Source organism: Papio anubis, chromosome 5, assembly GCF_008728515.1.
Source record: "Papio anubis isolate 15944 chromosome 5, Panubis1.0, whole genome shotgun sequence".
NCBI classification, from domain to species: domain Eukaryota; kingdom Metazoa; phylum Chordata; class Mammalia; order Primates; family Cercopithecidae; genus Papio; species Papio anubis.
Window position 1 is genome coordinate 124,698,930 of NC_044980.1, and position 20,163 is coordinate 124,719,092.

The 20,163-nt window shown below is 39.1% G+C and overlaps 1 protein-coding gene across 3 annotated transcripts in view; it reads right to left on the reverse strand.

The window, feature by feature from the left end:
• The window catches only part of MEIKIN (meiotic kinetochore factor), a 136,504-nt gene extending 118,058 nt beyond the window's left edge, over positions 1-18,446 (reverse strand). The window contains exons 1-5 of one of the 3 annotated variants that reach the window (XM_003900088.5): positions 17,422-18,446; positions 17,200-17,293; positions 16,714-16,801; positions 14,683-14,743; positions 5,250-5,378 (exon numbers count right to left, since the gene is read on the reverse strand). In XM_003900088.5, the coding sequence (XP_003900137.2) occupies positions 5,250-5,378; positions 14,683-14,743; positions 16,714-16,801; positions 17,200-17,293; positions 17,422-17,527 (478 nt within the window). In that variant the 5' untranslated portion in view covers positions 17,528-18,446. The remainder of the gene's footprint in view (positions 1-5,249; positions 5,379-14,682; positions 14,744-16,713; positions 16,802-17,199; positions 17,294-17,421) is intronic. The other 2 variants (XM_017959850.3, XM_031666783.1) reach the window with 2 other exon arrangements.
• Positions 18,447-20,163: the final 1,717 nt, after the last annotated feature.

The following is a 20,163-nucleotide window of genomic DNA, read 5'->3' on the forward strand; positions in this document are numbered from 1 at the left end:
GATTAGGAAGTTTAACTTATTTAAAGTAATTATTGGTAGGTAGGGACTTAACTATTGTCATTTCACTAATTGTTTCTCTCTTGTAATTCTTTTGTCCCTTTTTCCTTTAGTGCTGTCTTCCTTTGTGTTCCATTGCTTTTTGTATATATCGATAAAGGTTTTCTTTTTCTTCTTTTGTGATTCTTCCATAGGAATTCTGTTTATGTTGACCATGGGGCTTATGTAAAATCTTATATAGTAACAGTCTAAGCTGAGAATTTCAATTGCATACAAAAACTACACTTCTACTTCTCCCCCTCTTGTACTTTATTCATGTCACAATTTATATATTTTAGTTGTATTATTAACATCTTCAGTTAGTTTTTGACATTTTTATCTTTTAACTCGTATACTAGAACTAAAAGTGATTTAATTCTGGTATACTACTATAACAATATTACTGTATTCTGTACAGTATTACAATTACTATTACATTACTATTGTAATAGTAAACTACTATAAAGAATTGGTGAGCTTGAGGACAGGTCATTTTTAAAGACTCCAAAAGCAATTGCAAGAAAAACAAAAATTGACAAATGGGACATAATTAAATTGAAGAGCTTAACAGTAAACTACTATTACAATATTACTGTATTCTGTATTTATCTATATATTTACCTTTACCAATGAGTTTTATACTTTCATGTTACTGTTTAGCATCCTTGAGTTTCAACTTAAATAACTCCTTTCAGCATTTCTTGTAAGGCAGGTCTAGTCATAGTAAATTCCCTCAGCTTTTGTTTGTCTGGGAAACTCCTTGTCTCTCCATTTTTGAAAGACTGTTTTCCTGGGTGTACTGTTCTTGATTGATTTTTCTTTTAGCACTTTGAATATATCATCCCATTCTCTCTGATCTGTAAGGTTTCTGCTGAGAAATCCACTCATAGTTTTATGGCAGCTCCCCTGTACATGTCAAGTCACTTTTTACTTGCTGCTTTCAAATTTTTCTTTATATATGGCTTTTGACAATTCAATTATAATGTTTCTCAGCGTGGATTTCTTAGATTCCTTCTACTTGGGTCCCTTGGGCTTCCTGGATCTAAACATCCATTTAATTCCCCAGATTTGGGATGATTTTAGCCACTATTTCTTTGATTACACTTTCAAGTCCTTTCTCTCTTCTTCTCTGGGACTCCCATATTGCAAATGTTGGTCTGCTTGATAGTGGCTCACAAATCTCATTTCTTCAATCTTTTCATTCCTTTTTCTTCACTAATGGCATAATACTAAATGACCTTTATTTTTCTTCTAAATTTTACTTTAGATATAGGAGGTACACATGCAGGTTTGTTACATGGGTAAACTGTGTGTCACTGGGGCTTGGTGTACAAATGATTTGTCACCCAGATAGTGAGCACAGTATTCAATAGGTAGTTTTTCAATCTTCACCCTCTTTCCACCCTCCAACCTCAAGTAAGCCCGAGTATCTACTGTTCCCTTCTTTGTGTCCATGTGTACTCAATGTTTAGTTCCCACTTATAAATGAGAACATACCGTATTTGGTTTTCTGTTCCTGCATTAATTTGCTTAGGATAACGGTCTGCAGCTGCATCCATGTTGATGCAAAATATATGATTTCATTCTTTTTTATGTCTGTGTAGTATTCCATGGTATACATGTACTACACTTTCTTTATCCAGTCTACCACTGATGGGCATTTAGGTTGATTCCATGTCTCTGCTATTGTGAAAAGTGCTACAACAAACATATGTTTTCATGTGTCTTTATAGAATGATTCCTTTGGAAATACATCCAGTAATAGGATTGCTGGGTCAAATGATAGTTCTAGGTTCTTTGAGAAATCTGCAAACTTCTTTCCATATTGGCTAAACTAATTTACATTCCCATTTCCTCTGTGTACCAGCAGTGTATAAGCTTTCCCTTTTCTCTACAATCTCACAAACATGTTATTTTTTGACTTTTTAATAATAGCCACCTTGACTGGTATGAGATGGTATCTCATTGTGGTTTTGATTTGCATTTCTCTAATGAGAAGAAGACATACTTCTTTAATCTTCTTTATATTCATGCCCTTTGCCCATTTTTTAATAGGATTGTTTTTTGCTTGCTGATTTAAATTCTTTATAGATTCTGGATATTAGATCTTTGTTGGATGCATAGTTTGCAAATATTTTCTCCCATTCTGTAGGTTGTCTGTTTACTGTGTTGATAGTTTATTTTGCTGTGCAGAAGCTCTTCAGTTTAATTAGGTCCCATTTGTCAATTTTTGTTTTTCTTGCAATTGCTTTTGGAGTCTTTAAAAATGACCTGTCCTCAAGCTCACTAATTCTTTATTCTTCTTGAGCTAGTGTGCTGTTATATTGTTCTACTGAATTTTTCTTTTGTTTTTTTTTTAGAGCGGTCTTTCTCTGTCACCCAGGCTGGAGTGCAGTAGCATAATCACAGCTCACTGTAACGTCAAACTCCTTGGCTCAAATGATCCTCCCACCTCAGCCTCCTAAAGCATTGGGATTACAGGCATGAGCCACTGTGCCTGCCCTCAGTTCAGTGATAGTATTATTCAGCACCAAAAATACCTATTTTGTTCTTTTTAAAACTTTCTTTTTGTTGAAATTCTTATTTTGCTCATGTATTGTTCTTCTCAGCTTGTTGAGCATCTTCATAATGATTATTTTGAATTAGTTGTCAGAAAATTTGTATATCTCCATTTCATTAGGGTCAGTTTCTGGGGATTTATCTTGTTCCTTTGTTTGGACCATGTTTCCCTGCTTCTTAATTTTCCTTGACTCTTGGTATCAGCATCTATACATTAGAAAAAACATCCACTTCTCCCAGTCTTGCAGACTGGCATTGTACAGAAGACCCTTATGAATAAGCCTACCCAGAGATCTCTCAAATCTTTTTGCTAGTCCAAACCACCATCTTTGTTGTTATCAGCCTCCAGGCATTTAGAATATGTCAGATCCTGTCAACATTTTAAGACAGGTGTGACAGAAGCTAGTCCCAAGAACATCCCTTAAAAAGCTGCAATGGACACACAGTCCAACTCCTTCTCTCCCGAAGGAGAAGCCGGAATCTGGTTTTTTTCCCCCCTACTCACTCTGCACTGAGCCAGGTGGAGGGCAAGTGGCAAATGTTTGTGTCCTAGAGCAAATTGTCATCTTTATTCTCAGCAGTCAGCAGTCACCTTGGGTATGTTGGGTCCTATCAGCACTCTGAGACAGGCAAGACAGAAGTCAGTTCCCTCAGGCATTCCTCAGAGAATTCAGAACACTGGATGTATTGTCAAGTCCCTTATCTTGCTCTTCCCCTCAGGGAGAAGCTGAAAACTGTGGTATGGGTTTCCTCTCAATTGTATGATGTTGTGCTAGGAGTAGGAATTATGGTGAGGATGTCTCAAATTGTCCTACTGGCTTTGATGTGGCTGGCCCCATGCTTGCCAGGATGCAGGCGCCTGTCTACTGTGTTCTGAATTTTACACCAAGTGAACTGGTCCATATACTGCTGTTGGTGTGCCCATAAGGAGTAGGCAGGGCCATGGCTTCCTGTTTCAACATCTTGGCGACAGCATTCTCACACTTTGTTTTGCTTTGATATCTCTTTTTAATGTTAGAGGCTTTACTCAGAAGTCTGGTGATCCTTGGCTCTCTGTTCATATTTAAAAGTGGGTCCTAAAAGGCTAAGTGGTATCCCTATGGCCTAGGTGGGGCTTGTCACGTAGTTGGCTTCACTGTAGGGTCTTCTGCCTGGTCCGTTTCATTGAGGACTCCTGAGGTCAGTATCTTTAGATATTTTCTTCTGGGGTACTCAGTTCCTGAGAAAATAATCTTTCATTTTCTCAACAGAAGGTTTGAAGTCTGGGAAGCTGACAAGAAAAATGGGCTGTTGGGGTAGGGTGGAAATAAGCATTGGGTGAGCAGATCCCATAATTTAGGACGTACACTTTTACTTAATTTCCTCTTCCAAATTCAGTACATTATCTGCAGCAGTCAGCTTTGGCTGACAACCAAAAAATCTCAGTGGCACAAAATGAAAAGCATTTATTTTTTGTTTCCATGTCTATTAGTTGGCTCAGGTAACTCAGATTACAAGTCTGCAGATCAGCTGGGGCAGCTCTCTAAAGTGGGCTGGTTGCCTGGGCTGCTCCACTCTGTTACTCTCATTCTGGGGTTCCATGAGAGAGGCAGAAGCTAATTAGGATACATTCTCATGATAATGGCAAAAGTGCAAGAAGACAAGCCCAACCACTTAAGCAATTTGAAAGCTTTTCTTAAATTGTGTTTGTTGCAGAAAGCAAGTGACATGGCCAATCCCAAAGCCAGAGAGTAGAAAAGTACACTCCACCCATTATGAGGGTAAATAATACTACAGAGAAATGAATAATTGGGACTGACATTTCAAAATACCACAGTATCCCTGCTATTAACAGTACCTAGTATTCTCCAGTCTGGAGTCCCTGTTTCAAAATATTCTAAAGAATAACTCTACAGGCTCCCTTTGAGCAGGAAAGGAGCAGTTAACCACATCTTTCATGTTTTTGACATCTATTTACAAGTATTTGGCACAATCAAATTATGAGCTTTTCTGTGACACTATAGTGCAAACTGGCTTGTTTCTGGGGTATTCACATTGTTGGTTTAGGACTCTGCTTTCTTAGGTCTGCTGCATCAGACCATCTGATTAACCTTCCAAACTTCGTACTTTTCTTTTTTCCAATTATCTTTGTCCTTATGAGTGTATTACTTTAAAGAAAAAGCCGTTTTCTGCCATTGTAAGATTGTAGAGTAAGGCATGTATTTGATCTGCCATCATTAACCAAAGGCTATATTTATATGTATAATAAATGTAAATAACTCTTAATTTGTGAAGAAAATTCAAGCAGGGACTTGGCCTAGCTAACACTTAAGTTATTTGCTGAAAAGTAAGATAAGTACAGGAAAAAAAAAGATAACACATGGTTCAAGGGAATAAGTACACATTCATTAGGTGCAAAATTGATTAATAATTGGATGTGCGTTACATATAAATGCTAAATGACATTTCTTCATTCTTCCTTGATCTGAGGGCTTTTGCTCTATTAGTCCTATGTCACTAGGAATGAAACACAACAGGTAATGGTCAAGGAAGTGAGGTGTTGATGAGGAAGAGGAGTATGCCTTCTCAAAAGGGACGTTTATTCATTGGAGGATTTGTGGACAAAGGAGTAATTTCTATAGTAGAGCAATTTAAGGTTGGAATTACTTTCTCACCTAAATAATCTGATTTTCTGAACAGTTCAGGTGATGGAAAGCTCTCTTCAAAACTCTTGTATTCTGCATAAGAGTCTGTTACTGAATAGCTCAGAGGAGAACTGGCCATACCATGGTGCAAACTTAATCCTGTAGAATAAAGGAACAAACAAAATGGATAAATGTTTTGATACAAAACAGATGTGAAATCCTAAAAATTGAAATGTATGGAAATGTACATGCTTAGTTACATATTATTACTAGAACATAAAACTGCTTCTACATACAACTAAAAAGGCATAATATTTTAAACTATTTTAATTTGATCTTGGACAATCATTCTATTTTTGATGGTGATAAATTTGTTATAATCCTCTTTTGTTGTTTTTCAAAGTTTTACAACTTACTCCTTTTCTCTACTTTGGGGTCAGTTGTGATTTTTGGCTCAAAAATTTAAGTTTTTTTGTTTTTTTGGTTTTTTTTGAGACCGAGTCTCGCTCTATAGCCTAGGCTGGAGTGCAGTAGCGCGATCTCGGCTCACTGAAGCCTCTGCCTCCCGGGTCCTGGTTCAAGCAATTCTCTTGCCTCAGCCTCCCGAGCAGCTGGGATTACAGGAATGTGCCACCATTCTGGCTAATTTTTTTTTCTTTTTTTTCGTATTTTTAGTAGAGACGGGGTTTCACCATGTTGGCCAGGCTGGTCTTCAACTCCTGACTTCATGATCCGCCTGCCTCAGCCTCCCAAAGTGCTAGGATAACAGGCATGAGCCACCGTGCCCAGGCAAAATTTAAGTTTTATATATAAGTAACCCACTAATTGTAAGCTAACTAGCCAAAGAAAGGGTGATTCTAGTTATTTCATCTAAAAAACAATGAGCCTACACATACACAAATAGATTAAAATAATTTAATAAGAGAGCATGGAAATAGACTCACACATAAATAAGCAACTGCTTTTTGACCAATATATAAAGGCAATTCAGTGGACAAAGGATAGATAGTCTTTTAAACAAAATGTGCTGGAACAACTAGGTACCCGTATGAAAAAAACAAAATAATAAAACTTGCACTCATACCTTCCATCATGGAAAGAAATTAACTCTAAATGCATCATAGATCTAAATGTAACTCCTAAAACTCTAAAACTTCTTAAAAAAAAAAAAAAAAGGGAGAGGCCGGGTGCAGTGGCTCAAGCCTGTAATCCCAGCACTTTGGGAGGCTGAGGCGGGTGGATCATGAGGTCAGGAGATCGAGACCATCCTGGCTAACATGGTGAAACCCCATCTCTACTAAAAATACAAAAAGAAATTAGTCGGGTGTGGTGGCGGGTGCCTGTAGTCCCAGCTACTCAGGAGGCTGAGGCAGGAGAATGGCGTGAACCCGTGAGGCGGAGCTTGCAGTGAGCCAGATTGCGCCACTGCACTCCAGCCTTGGTGACAGAGCGAGACTCCATCTCAAAAAAAAAAAAAAAAGGAGAAAATTGTAACACCGAGTTATGTGAAGAATTTTTTTATTTAACACTAAAAAAGATTCATAAAACAACAGCACTGATAATTTGAGACTTCATGAGCTCAGATTTAAATACTTTGGCATCTTATTTTACTATGTATAAGAAAATCTAAATGTAGGCTGGGTGCAGTGGCTTACGCCTGTAATCTCAGCACTTTGGGAGACCGAGGCAGGCAGATCACGAGGTCAAGAGATAGAGACCATCCTGGCCAACATGGTGAAACCCCATCTCTACTAAAAATATAAAAATTAGCTGGGCGTGGCATCATGTGCCTGTAGTCTCAGCTACTTGGGAGCCTGAGGCAGGGGAACCGTTTGAACCCAGGAGGTGGAGGTTGCAGTGAACCAAGATTAAAATTGGCCACTGAACTCCAGCCTGGTGACAGAGTGAGACTCAGTCTCAAAAAAAAAAAAAAAAAAAAAAAAAAAAGACAAGCTACAGATAGGGAGAAAACATTTGCAAATGGACTGAAATCCAGAATGTAAAGAACTGGCTTGGCACAGTGACTCATGCCTGTAAAGACAGCACTTTGGTATGCCAAGGTGAGAAGATCATATAAGCCCAGGAGTTTTGAGACCAGCCTGAACAACATAGTGGAACCCTGTCTCTACAAAAAAAACAACATGAAAAACCAGAATATAAAGAACCGTGAAAACTCAATAATAAGAAAACAAATCCTCAATAAGAAAATGGACTATATATTTGAACAGAGAATCTTCCCAGACTCAGAGGTCTTAAAGTCATTCCTATGGGAGTGGACTAGAATGAAGAACTGTCCAATAAATGATGGTGACAGAACATAGTACTAAAAGTTGAGAAGAACCAGAGATTTGGTAAGAAAAGGGAAAATGTGCTCTGCTATATTTAGTCTGCATTTATTAAACATTTCCAATATGACAAGATAGAGATCAACACTGATAGAAACTAGTTGCGGGGGTCAGGGGTGGTGAGTAAGAGATCACAGGGAAGCATTGTTCTGAAAACCTATTATTGCCTGCCCTGGAACTAACTTACACCTATCTCTGCTCATCCATTACCTACCTGAGACAACTACCTCTTTGTCCTTCCTCCCAAGACCTCACCGCAACTTTTTCTCCTATGCCAACTCCCTTGTTAAAAATGAGAACTGTTTTCTACCTGGACATCTTCTCCAGCCGCCACTGCAACACTTAAATTGACTGACTCAATCTACCATCCTTCTCCATATCCTCAACTGTCAGAGTAGTAGGCTGTCTCTCTGAGCATCCTTTGCTTTCCCTTCTCCAACTGCCCTAGAGTGTCCTGTCCCTGTCCTAGCTAACTTTTATCCTTCTCACACTGTCTTCATCCTGCCCATCCACATGTTATATCTATCCTGCCTTCCATTCCTCAAAATTTAATGAATACCCCTCATAGCTGAGCTATCCTTAACACTAAGCCCCAGAACTCAAGCTGGGCTCAGAAATAAGGAAAGCCCACCATCTGGGTAGTTGAGTAGAAAAAATAATAAATGTTAATATTGTATCAGTGGGAGGCTGTCCCTGGTGTCACAAGTTAGAAATGTAAATGCAATTAAAAAATACATTTTTATCAAATTGTTCATTGTTAAACTGACAAATAGTTCTACAAAGCTTATAGCAAAAACTGCAATCTCTTGTCTCATATCTCCCCATCATAATTTTCTACCCTCTAGAGACAATTCCTTTCAACTCTATTAATGGTTTCTTTTGATAGGCACCTCCTTTACATTTCTAAATTAAATGCATTCAATGTTTCTATTATTATGACTATTCAAATATACTCGTAGCCAAGCCCTATACTGTGAGCCACATTCATCACCTTTTTGCTACAATTTCTTTTCCTTTGTTATCTAATTTTAAAATTTGTTTTCTAAGTACTTTATTAAGTATTAATACTAAGTACCATTTTGTTCCAACTTTTTTTTTTATTTCTTTTTGAGACGGAGTCTCACTCTGTCACTCAGGAGTGCAGAGTGGCAGGATCTTGGGTCACCGCAACCTCTGCCTCCCAAGCGCAACTGATCCTCCCACCTCAGCCTCCTGAGTAGCTGGGATTACTATTGCTAAACTGCTAAGCCTGGCTAATTTTTTTGTACTTTTAGTAGAGATGGGATTTTGCCATGTTGGCCAGGCTAGTCTCAAACTCCTGAACTCAAGTAATCCACCCACCTTGGCCTCCCAAAGTACTGGGATTACAGGTGTAAACCACGGCGACCGGCCGTGTTCCAACTTTTTCCAAGAGTTTAAATTTCAATACTTTAAAAATACTTTAAAATACTTTTAATAAAAAACCAGGTTATCTATTTTTTATTTTCCTCCCTCTCTCCCTCTTCTTCTTTCTTCTTTTTTAAAAAAGTATAGCTATTGGAGATCTCAATCCATTTGCTCAAATTTGGACTGTTTGTCCTCTATACATCCTACACAGTTGTCTTCTTAGGATTTCCCTTTACCATTATCCTAAGAAATTCACATATTTCCTGTATTAGATAAGAGCCTTTGATTCCTAGATCCCATGATTTCTTCTTTATTGATTTATTTCCTGGTTTTCTTGGAACATCTGCTTCATTTCCGAGAAAAAGTACAAAGAAGATGTGTCTAAAAATTCCTTTATCCTAACACTTGAGTGACAGTTCGGCTGGGTAAGAATTCTAGGTTAGCATATTTAAGAGACTGATTCAATTTTTTGATGTGTGACAGCTTTTAAACCTCACTGTTCCCTCTTCCCCTTTCCACCTCACATCTGGGTGACAAGAGAGCCTTAGTGGTCCATCTTTTGGCAATGGTAGCAAGTTCAAACCATGCACAGGAAACCTCAACCTGGTCCGATCCTCTAAACATCATGAAAACTCCAGGCCAGGTCTCCTTCCCCTTCATTCTCAAGTCATTTGCAGTCCTGCTTGGAGTCATCTTTCTCCCGAGAAAGGCTCATTATATGAGTAATATACCTTTCCGTATCTTCTTGGTGCGTAGATGGCATAATCAGTGTTGAAATCCAGGACACCTCTTGAATGGGAGTCCATCTTGACTCTGCAAAATCAGTGTTCTTCAGAATTCTGAATACATTTTTCTCCCCACCACATTCTACCTTCTGGAGTTGTTCTTCAGAAGTCCAATGCCATTGATATTCTTGATTGTTTATTGCAATTGATTATTTTTTCTCTGGAAAACTAATAAATTTCTCTATTTATCTTGAAGATTTAAAAATTACATAATGTTGTAACTTGGTATGGTTTTTTTTCATTTATTGGGGTGAGCACAGTTTGCACCGTCCAAATTTGGCTCTCAGTATCTCTGTTCATATTCAGAATTTGAATGGCTCTTTCAGTAAATATACTCATGAACATTTTTAATTCTAGGAAAATTTCTAGCTTTGTGTGTTTAATAATTTTCCTTCTGTTTATAATGTCTGAACTACTGTTTTTTAGATGTTAGAATCATTGGACTCATCTTCTAATTATTTTTCTTGTTAAAATAACAACTTTATTGAGATATAATCACATGCCATAAAACTCACCCTTTTTTTTTTTTGAGACGGAGTCTCGCTCTCTCGCCTAGGCTAGAGTGCAATAGTGCGATCTTGGCTCACTACAGCCTCCGCCTCCCAGGTTCAAGCAATTCTCCTGCCTCAAAAATTCCGAGTAGCTGGGATTAGAGGTGCACACCACCAAGCCCGGCTAATTTTTTGTATTTTAGTAGAGACAGGGTTTCACCGTGCTGCCCAGGCTGGTCTCGATCTCCTAGGCTTAGGCAATCCACCCACCTCAGCCTCCCAAAGTGCTAGGATTACAGGCACAAGCCACCGTGCCTGGCAAAAACTTACCCTTTTAAAGTGTACAATCAGTGGGTTTTTTTGTAGATTTATGGAGTTGTGTCCCGACTGACACTATTTCTATCCTTTATCTTCTCTTTCATGTTTGTTCAACTTTTTGGAATATTTCCTTAAATTTATCATCCAATTCTACAGAATGTTTTCTGATTTCATATTTTTATTTTTTAATGAATTTTTTGTTCTGAATGCTTTTTATAGGAGACTGCACTTGTTTCATGGACACAACATTCTTTCAACATCCTGAGGATATTAATGAAACTGTGGCTTTTTAAAAGATTTCTTTTTCTTGTATTGTTGCCCTTCAAGTTTCTTTTATTTAGTATCTATTATTTTAAATGTTTACTTAAAATGTCTGGTAATTCTTGAATGTTCAAGAATGAGGTACCAAAATGGCATCATAACTGGGGCATAGGAAGAAGTGGATTTTACTGAAGAGTATTTAGACGGGGACCAGGCCATACTACCAGAATGCAGATTCCACAGTCTTTTCCTGGGCACAGAAGTTTCCAAAAGAGGAATCCTTTAATCTTCTAGTTGGAGTGTATTTGCCTGAATGCATAATGGGTCTGGGGATTTCACATCAAAATATACAGACTTTCACTTAATTCCCTTTCCCCCCCGGCCACTGCTAGTTTTCAGTACAGTATCCTTGAATCCAGACCCTCTGCTTCAATGTCTTAGACTAGCAGGGTGGGAAGAAGCATAGTTTCCTGGCCACAGTGTGTTAAGGAAAGGATCAAAGCATCTAACTGTTACTTTTGAAGATTCCAAAACATCTTATTTTAAATATTTCCTCCAAGAATATGTAATGCCTCTAATTCCTGAACCTTTAGCCTGAATCACTTTGTTTCTTGGTTTGTCTCTACTCTAGACACCTAGTTTTCAGCTTTTTTTTTTTTTTAAGATCTGTTAGGTCAATTATAATTCATTAATCTACCTTCCAGATTCCAAACTTTCATTAATTATCTCTTGCCAGCTGAGGTCTCTTCTTTGAACCTATGGCTTTACAACATTTTTATGCCTTTATTGATATTTTAGTAGGGTTTCAGAAAAGAGAAATGTGTATTCAATCTTCAACATTAAATATAAAATCCTTAATTAATTTTTCAACGTGTTATAAAGTTACTAGATTCCAAGGTAGAATTAAAACAATAAATCATATATTAACTAGAATTCTGTGGGCTGCTCAAAACTTAGCCCATCACAGTGTTTTATTGTGGGAAAAAGTATTTCAAGTTTCAAATATCAGCAAATGAACTTTTAGAATACAAGTAGTTTGTAAGTTAGAGACAATTTATTTTCTATTTCCTTATACCTTTCACATGTCAACTTGATAAACCTAGTAATCAAGGACATTTCTCATATATTTAAACTATGATTTTAGAAAATGCTGATTATGGTTAAATAGTATTTTCTCTAAATAGAGTACAAGACCCATCCAACAAGCATTTGAGACATTCAACAATTATTTGAATCTGTATTATCTTTGAAACTGTATTCCAAGCATGGGATAGGAAGATAAAAGATAGTGCTAATTTTCAGTGGCTTTAGAGTCATTTTCCTCTTTTTCAAGAGTTAAAGACAGACAAAAACAATTACACTGTGGTTTTGAGTCTTTTGGCAGAAGTATACAGAGTGCCACAGAACTACCAGGATAGAACAAGTCACCTAGAAAAAGAGAAGTCAGAAGAGGCTTCCCAGGAGAAATGGCTCCTGAATTTATTTTTGAAAAAGTTAATAAGGGAAAGAAGGGAGAGGAAGGAGAGAAAAGCATTTCCTGAGCACCTCCTATGTCCTTTTGCACTGCATTCTAGGAAATATTCCTCTAGTCTTATTTTCTAGCTCACTAATTTTAGTTGAATTAATTCCAATATTAGACTCCTTGGTTAAGTTTTTAATTTGATAATATTTTTAGTTCCCAGGGACTATAATTTTTTTCAAAGCAGCCTGCTATATTATGGATTCAGTGGCCTCTTGTATCTAGAGATACTTAGTTTTGTGCCATATCCTCAAATGTTAGTTCTATTTGTTGCATTTGTTGCCTCTTTTCCTTGGAACTGGTTTTCTTCAAAAGTCTGGATATTCCTGGTTGCCTTATTCATGTCTCTGAGAATCTGTTTATATGGCAGTAAGTAAAAATTCTGAAACAGTGGCTTGCTTCTGGAGATTTCAGAAGAGTGATAAGACATTCTGGGAACTTGTGTTCTAGGTGGGGATGTCCTGTATTTTTTACATACTGTAGGTTACATGGGGGCACTGCCCTGTCTGGCCAGTGTCCACACTGGAAGTCTGCCGTATCAGAAGTCTCATGGTTCAGAGAGCCATACTAACTTTATTATGCAGTTAACAAACATAAGAATTGACTACCTCTTTTACTTTTTTCTTCCTCTGCTATCCTTGTGGCAATATGCAGTTACTTCAGACTCTCCTCTGTTTATCAACTCAGCCCCAACATTTGACCCTTAAAAGCCAGCCCCCCTGATAGTTCACTTTGCTTGGGAGTAATTCTCAGGGTTTTCTCCTGGCAGCAGGCACTGGTAGCTGCCACAGTTTCCAATATAAGAAGGGGATAATGAAAAAGGGACCAGATATTTCAAATGTAGTTCTTAATCCATCACCTTGACAATTCCTTCAAGATCTCTTTTTTTTTTTTTGAGATGAAGTCTCGCTCTTGTCCCCCAGGCTGGAGTGCAATGGCACAATCTTGGCTCACTGTAACCTCCGCCTCCCAGGTTCAAGTGATTATCTTGTCTCAGCCTCCCAAGTAGCTGGGATTACAGGAGCCTGCCACCATGCCCAGCTAATTTTTGTATTATTAGTAGAGATGGAGTTTCACCATTTTGGCCAGGCTGGTGTAGAACTCCTGACCTCAAGTCATCCACCTGCCTCAGCCTCTCAAAGTGCTGGGATTACAGGTGTGAGCCACGGCGCCTGGCCAAGATCTCTTTCATTACAGTCTTTTGCATTTACTGATCAAGGGTTTAGAGTATTTCTAGGATACTTTTACCTCTGCAGTGTTTTGTTTTGTTTTTTTTTTTTTTGCTCTTGATATGTTCATCAATTTTGTCTCATTTGCTTTTAAGAATTCCTCTATATTTCCAATGTGCTGGTGGCATCCTTGTTTTCAAAATAACTTTGATTATACCGATATGTAGATGGCTCACCAATTTCTATCTCCAGCCCTCCATATCCAACTACCTGGTGGATATTGCTACTTAGCCATCTTAAATGCACTCATAACTTAATATACTAAAAACTGAATTTTTAGTCTTTTCCTCAAACCAGTTTTTCTTTCAGTGAATGACACTACATTGTATCCAGTTATACAAGCCAGAAATAGTAGTCATCTTTGACACCTCCATCTCCTTCACTCTTCATTTGCCAAATCCTGTCTCATTACCTCAAATAGCCATCACATCAGCACCCTTCTTTCCATCTCCAATGTCACCACCCTAGAAGGCACCATTATTTCTCCACTAAACTACTTGAACAGCCTATTAACTACACTCCTGATTCTTTCCAGTCCTTCTTCCACACTGCAGCTAAAATGATCATATCATTCTCTATTAAAATGACTTCAATGACTTTCTGCTGCTCCAAATATAAACATTAATATTTCTGATATGGAAGACAAAGCTATGCAGGGCCTCAAACTGGTTGTCTAATCCTGTCTTATACTCACATTTCCTCCTACTCTCTGTACTGCAGTCATACCAACCTTCTTCAGTTACTCAACGCATAATGCTTAGTCCCATGTTAGAGCTTCCCTCTGCCTGAATTTCTCTCTACTCATCTCTGCATAGTTAATTTCTACTCTCCTTCAGATCTCAATTCAATTACCATTTCCTCATGGAAGTCTTCCCTAATTTCTCTAAATAAACTCAATCACATTCAAGTCAATCCCTTTTATAGTACTTATCACAAGTAATTTCACATTTACTGGCATGTGCTTAAAGGCTTTAAGGATGAGATCTATAGCACAGTCAGAAGGATTCACTTTGGAGTAGGAAAAACACACCTCTTCCACTGAGATGGGAAGATGAAGACAGATACAGATGGATGCTTATGTTTGGAGGAAAGACAGAAAGCTGAGGGAGTTCACATCTGACAGTCTTACCTGATACTAGTTCACTATTTGATGAACTACTATCAACCTGGAGGTCGTCCGTAACTGATTCCTAAGTGAAGTAAGAATTAAAGCTATAGCAAAATTATGAGATTGACCATTTCTATATTATAATCTTGTACACTGATTTATTTTAGAAAAATGAAAACATCAACTTTGTATTTGTTTCATATATATAATACATTCATTCAGTTTATTGTTCAGATGTAATCTGGTATTTAATATTAAACCTAAAAATAAATATTAAACTATAATACTATGAACATATCTTGTAATCAACAATATGCTAGTCAACTAACTACTGTGGGATGACAGCAAATAGAAGATAGAGGTGAATGTTTTTCTGGTTCCCTAGTGGGGAGGGGCTTTTTTTCCATCTATAGAGGCAAATATATAAATCAAAAGAAAAGACTAGTAAGTCTAAAATACTAGAAATAAAATTAAAGGCAAGTAAACAAATATGGAAACACTGGTTATATATGTGTGTAGAAAAGCATAACTATCTTTAATATTTAATAGACATTTAACAAAAAAGTACAAATGGCCAATAATTTGAGAAAAAAAAGTATCAACTTCCCCAGCATTCAAGAAATGAAAAGTAAAAACCATGTTACTTTTCATCTATCTATCTATCTATTTCACATATACACACACACATATATACAAAAGTCTCCGGTAAGATGGTGCTGATTTATCAACATAAATAAAAAACTTGAAGCATGATCCAACCTGTGATCCACTACAAAGTATTTATCTTAGGGTAACAATGTGAGGTACACAAAAAACTTCTGTAACAGAATGTCTGGAGATCAATAACAGCAAAACCCAGGAAACAATCTCAATTTCCCAACCACAGGGAAACAGTAATACAAATTACAGTATATCTATCTACAAGACAAAACACTATGAAGACACTAAAAGTCATATTTTTGAAGACTAATGTATGGGGATATACAATAAGACAACTTGTAATTTTTTTTCAAGCACAGGAAAAAAAGGAACAGAAACATATAACAATTTGAAGAAACTTTCAAAACACTATTTTTTCATAGTATAAATACTCTACAAGGACTACTTTACACTGTTAAAACATGGGCTAAAAGCCTTTTTAAAAAATGTCTTGTGTTGAAACTGCCTTCCCCCAAAAACATGTCATAAAGAAATATTAAGTTAAAAGAAAAATAGAACTTGGCCAGGTGCGATGGCTCATGCCTGTAATCCCAGCACTCTGGGAGGCCTAGGTGGGTGGATCACTTGAGGTCAGGAGTTTGAGACCAGCCTGGCCAACCTGGAGAAACCTCCTCTATACAAAAATTAGCTGGGTGGTGGTACGCACCTGTAATCACAGCTACTCAGGAGGTTGGAGCAGGAGAATCGCTTGAACCCGAGAGGCGGAGGCTGCAGTCAGTGAGCCAAGACTGTGCCACCACACTCCAGACTGGGTGACAGAGCAAGACTCTGTCTCCAAAAAAAAAAAAAAAAAAGGAACTTGACTATGAAGTTTAATGTTAAAGTCAGATGAGTTACAAGCAAGTTTTAAAATCTGAGTTTCCCTAAATTAGTGCTGTACAGCTTTAAAATATACTACAGAATTCATATTAAATACAGCACATCAAGAAGTTATAAACTATTCTAATGAATAAACATTAGAATGCTCTGTAACATATTAAACCCTTAGTAATGAATGTTTCCAGTTGTTAACGGAAAATCAAATGGAAAACATGATAAAAGGAGTTATTAAGTAACATTTTGTATTTGTCATACAGAAAATTCACCAATTATGGACGTTTCTCCAAAAACGTGTCAAGGGAAAGAGGAAAACAAAAATGCATGACTATGAATCTACCCAAGTCAGAAATTCAAGGCCCTGTCTAAATACACATCAGTGTTTATAAAAATACTGGCAAGCTACCTAACATCTACTGAACAAAGTCCATTTTATTATTTCATCCGGAGATAACATCAGGTACTGATAGTCTCTACACTAAGTGTATCCAAGGAATAAAAGAGAAACATACATACACTTAACGGTGCAATCTTCTCATCCTGGGTGTCTTCACTAGACCTATTTTCTTGCAGACTTTTCTCTCCTGTAACTCTTAGGTGAGGGCTAACAAACAACACAATTAGTTTGCACCGTCTGGATTTGGCTCTCCACATCTCTGTTCAGACTGTTTAGAATCTGAAAGGCTCTTCAGGGACATCTTTAGGAAGAAGTAAGGACCAGAGTGGTGACTTGCACCAAAACCCAAATGCAGTGAACAATCTTACAGCTCAGCGACCAATTTATCTCACTTCCTTTTACATAAATTGGCAAGCCTTCCCCTTTTTAAAAATAAATCTTCCTGAAGTCAAATTTTGGGGTCCATGTTCTTAGAAGAGCAAAACCAGAGTACTGTATTTGTTTTGTTCCTTGACTGTTAGAATAAAAGGCTACTAGCAGAAAATCCGGCTGGAAGGTTTCTGAGGCAGCTAGCAAGGGTGGGGCTGTTATTCCAGCCTACATACCTGGGCAGCCCAGAGCCGCTACTTCCCTGCCTGCTCCACTCCGCTTTCTCTGCAATCTTCGACAAGCCGTGCACCTTGCCTTTTCTCGTCGAACCTGAGAGAGGGCGGCACGTTTCAGGGCAAGAAACCCGGGGCCCGAGGCCTAGCACCGCCGCCCGTCCCCGGTACCATCCCGCAGGGCAGCTTGGCTGAGCTTACGGTGGGCGAGCCTTGAGCCTGTACCTGGTGGGGCCTCCGCGTTCGCGGGAGAGCCTAGGTCTGGCGTCGGGGTGAGATTGAGCCTCTGACCCGCCCGCTTTTTGCGGGTATAGACCCGTAGCGGCCACATTGCTATCCCACCCTACCCCCAGGCCTTGGGTGCCTCTGGACCCTCGATGGCCTGCCTTCCTGAGGATTAGGGCTAAGTCGCAGGGAGTCAGCGTCCAGGCGAGGCCCGCAGAGCAGCCCCACAGCAATTAACCCAGCGAAAGCAAAAGCCCCAGAACTGGAGCCGCTGGGCCTCGCTCCCGCCTTTTTATCTCCGTGAGGCCGCGCAGAGGCTTCTGGGAAAACGGAGGAACGCGGCAGCCGTCCAGCCCTCCTGTAGGGGCCCCGTGGTTACTGGGCCGCTGGCGCAGGCTCCCTGAACTCCAGCGAAAAGGGAATTTTTTGAAAAAAACTTCCTCGTCCTGAAAAAGGTTTAATTCAGCCCCTCCTCCTCGGTCTGAGCACTTAGGTTTCCCCTGTGGCTGCATGCTTAATTCAATTGGGCATGAAGGAGTAAAGGCCTTCCCTCCTTTGGGTGAGCCCAACACTTCCTCTGAGCGAGCTCTCCCTATCACCACTGCATAAGGCCTTAGTAATGGAGTTTTAGACCACCAGCACAGGCAGTCTTGTGATGGGTCGGCCTCAGTGCAGGAAGGTCACAAAGAGGACTGAATGCACCTTAAAGTGACGAGGAGCTTCTCCCCGAGGTATCAAGTTCAGTCCCCTGGGCCTCCAACTTACTGGGAGGCTATGGTAATTAAGAGTCTAACCGAGCCTCTGAAGATCCCGGGCTCTAGGAGGCTGCTTCTGGACGACAGAGTCCCTTAGCCTGTGTCCAGGAGCCATCTCTAGACATTTGGGTATCCTTATGGTTAAGGTAGAAGATTCCATAGGGACTCTCCTCCTTGTGCCCTGGGCCTCAACTTGTTGCTGCACCAGACCAGTCAGTTTCTTCTTCTTCTTCTTCTTTTTTTTTTTTTGGAGACAGGGTCTGGCTTGGCACCCAGGCTGGAGGGAGTGGTACAATCATAGCTCACTGCAGCCTCAAACTCTGGGCTCAAGTGATCCTCCCACCTCAGTCTCCCGAGTAGCTAAGACTACAGGCACATGCCACCACGCCCAGCTAATTTTTAAATTTTTTTTTGTAGAGATGGGGTCTTGCTATGTTATCCCAGCTGGTCTTGAACTCTTGGCCTCATGGGATCTTCCTGCCTTGGCCTCCCAAAGTGTTGGGATTACAGATGTGAGCCACCTTGCCCAGCCTTGGTTCAACTTTTATGTAACAAAATTGCGAGTTGTTTTTCAGTTGCCATGAATCCTCAGGTCATGTAACCTGAGCATGCCTAGATGAACTAAGCATGCACCCACAGGGGAAACCAAGTGCTCAGATCAAGGAGGAGGGACTGAATTAAGAAGCAGATACGCCATGGCAGGATCCAACCAGGTTGAGCTCTGGCTTCATCGCATAGCAGGATCCAGTCAGATCATGCCTCCCAGCGTCACCTCATTACAAGATCCAATCAGATCACGTCTCATTACCCTATGCTTATAAAAACCAACCCAAACCCCAGCTTAGGAAGACAGATTTGAGGATTTCCTCCTGTCTCCTTGCCAACCCATTTGCAATAAAGCTTTTCTTTTCCCAAAAGTCAGTGCCATGGCATTAGCCTCTACATTCATCAGGCCATGAGCCCACTGATTGCTCGGTAACAAACTCTTCTGCTCTGACAATTAGAGACATGTTGGAATTACCTCCCTCTCTCTCCATACCCTAGGTTGAACCATCTGGCGACATCAGATGAGCATACTATGCATGTAACAATAAGCATCTTTTTATTCTAAAAAGTGGAAATATTTCATAACATTTAAAATGCAGTTTGAAGAGAGAAAACTGTGAAAAGCTCAAAGATTTTTCTGTAACACCTCAATATTGTATGTGCAAATATAAGCACATATATATCCACAGTATTTTTGTAATATAATCACTCCGAACATTTTATTTAAAATCTGCTCATAGAAACATTTGTGATAATCAATTTACTAGATAATTAATCATCAAAATCTAGCTTTCTAAAGAACAGACAGTAGGCATTCTTGCCTGGTTTTACCTAGTGTTTTCAGTCACTGAATCAATATTTACTGAACACCTTAATCTGTATTAAGCACTGTGGTAGGTCCTGGAGATACAGAAGTGAATCGGAAATGGTCCTTCAGTTAAGGAGCTCACAGCCTTGCTGCAGTATAAAGTAATTATCATCTTTCAACATCCTTTCTTTAGTCATGTCCATAATATGCTGGCAGGCAGTCTCTAGTTTACAAGCCAGGCCTTTATGCTCCCCCCTCTCTCTTTGGGGGCTGTTGTGAAAAAACTCAGAGTTCTTAAATGACATTCGAGAGGTCTAGAGTCTGGGGTGCCTTAGGCCCAGAAATGGAAGAAACATTGCAAAATGAAAATAGGTTAAACCAAAAGCTGGTCTGCCATTTGGTGGTCCTGTTCCCTAGAACTCTGTCTCACTATACTGAATTACATTCACTGATGTGTCATCAAGTAATTCCCATAGGTTTGTGGGAATTAATATATATGGTTTCAAAACCAGAAATAAACTTTGATATGATTTCTTTAGCCAAAAGGGTCCTTAGAGATGATCTAGATGCCCCCTCATTTTGCCACTGAGGGAACCAGAGTGTAGGGAAGCTATTTAAAACAGATGATTGGCA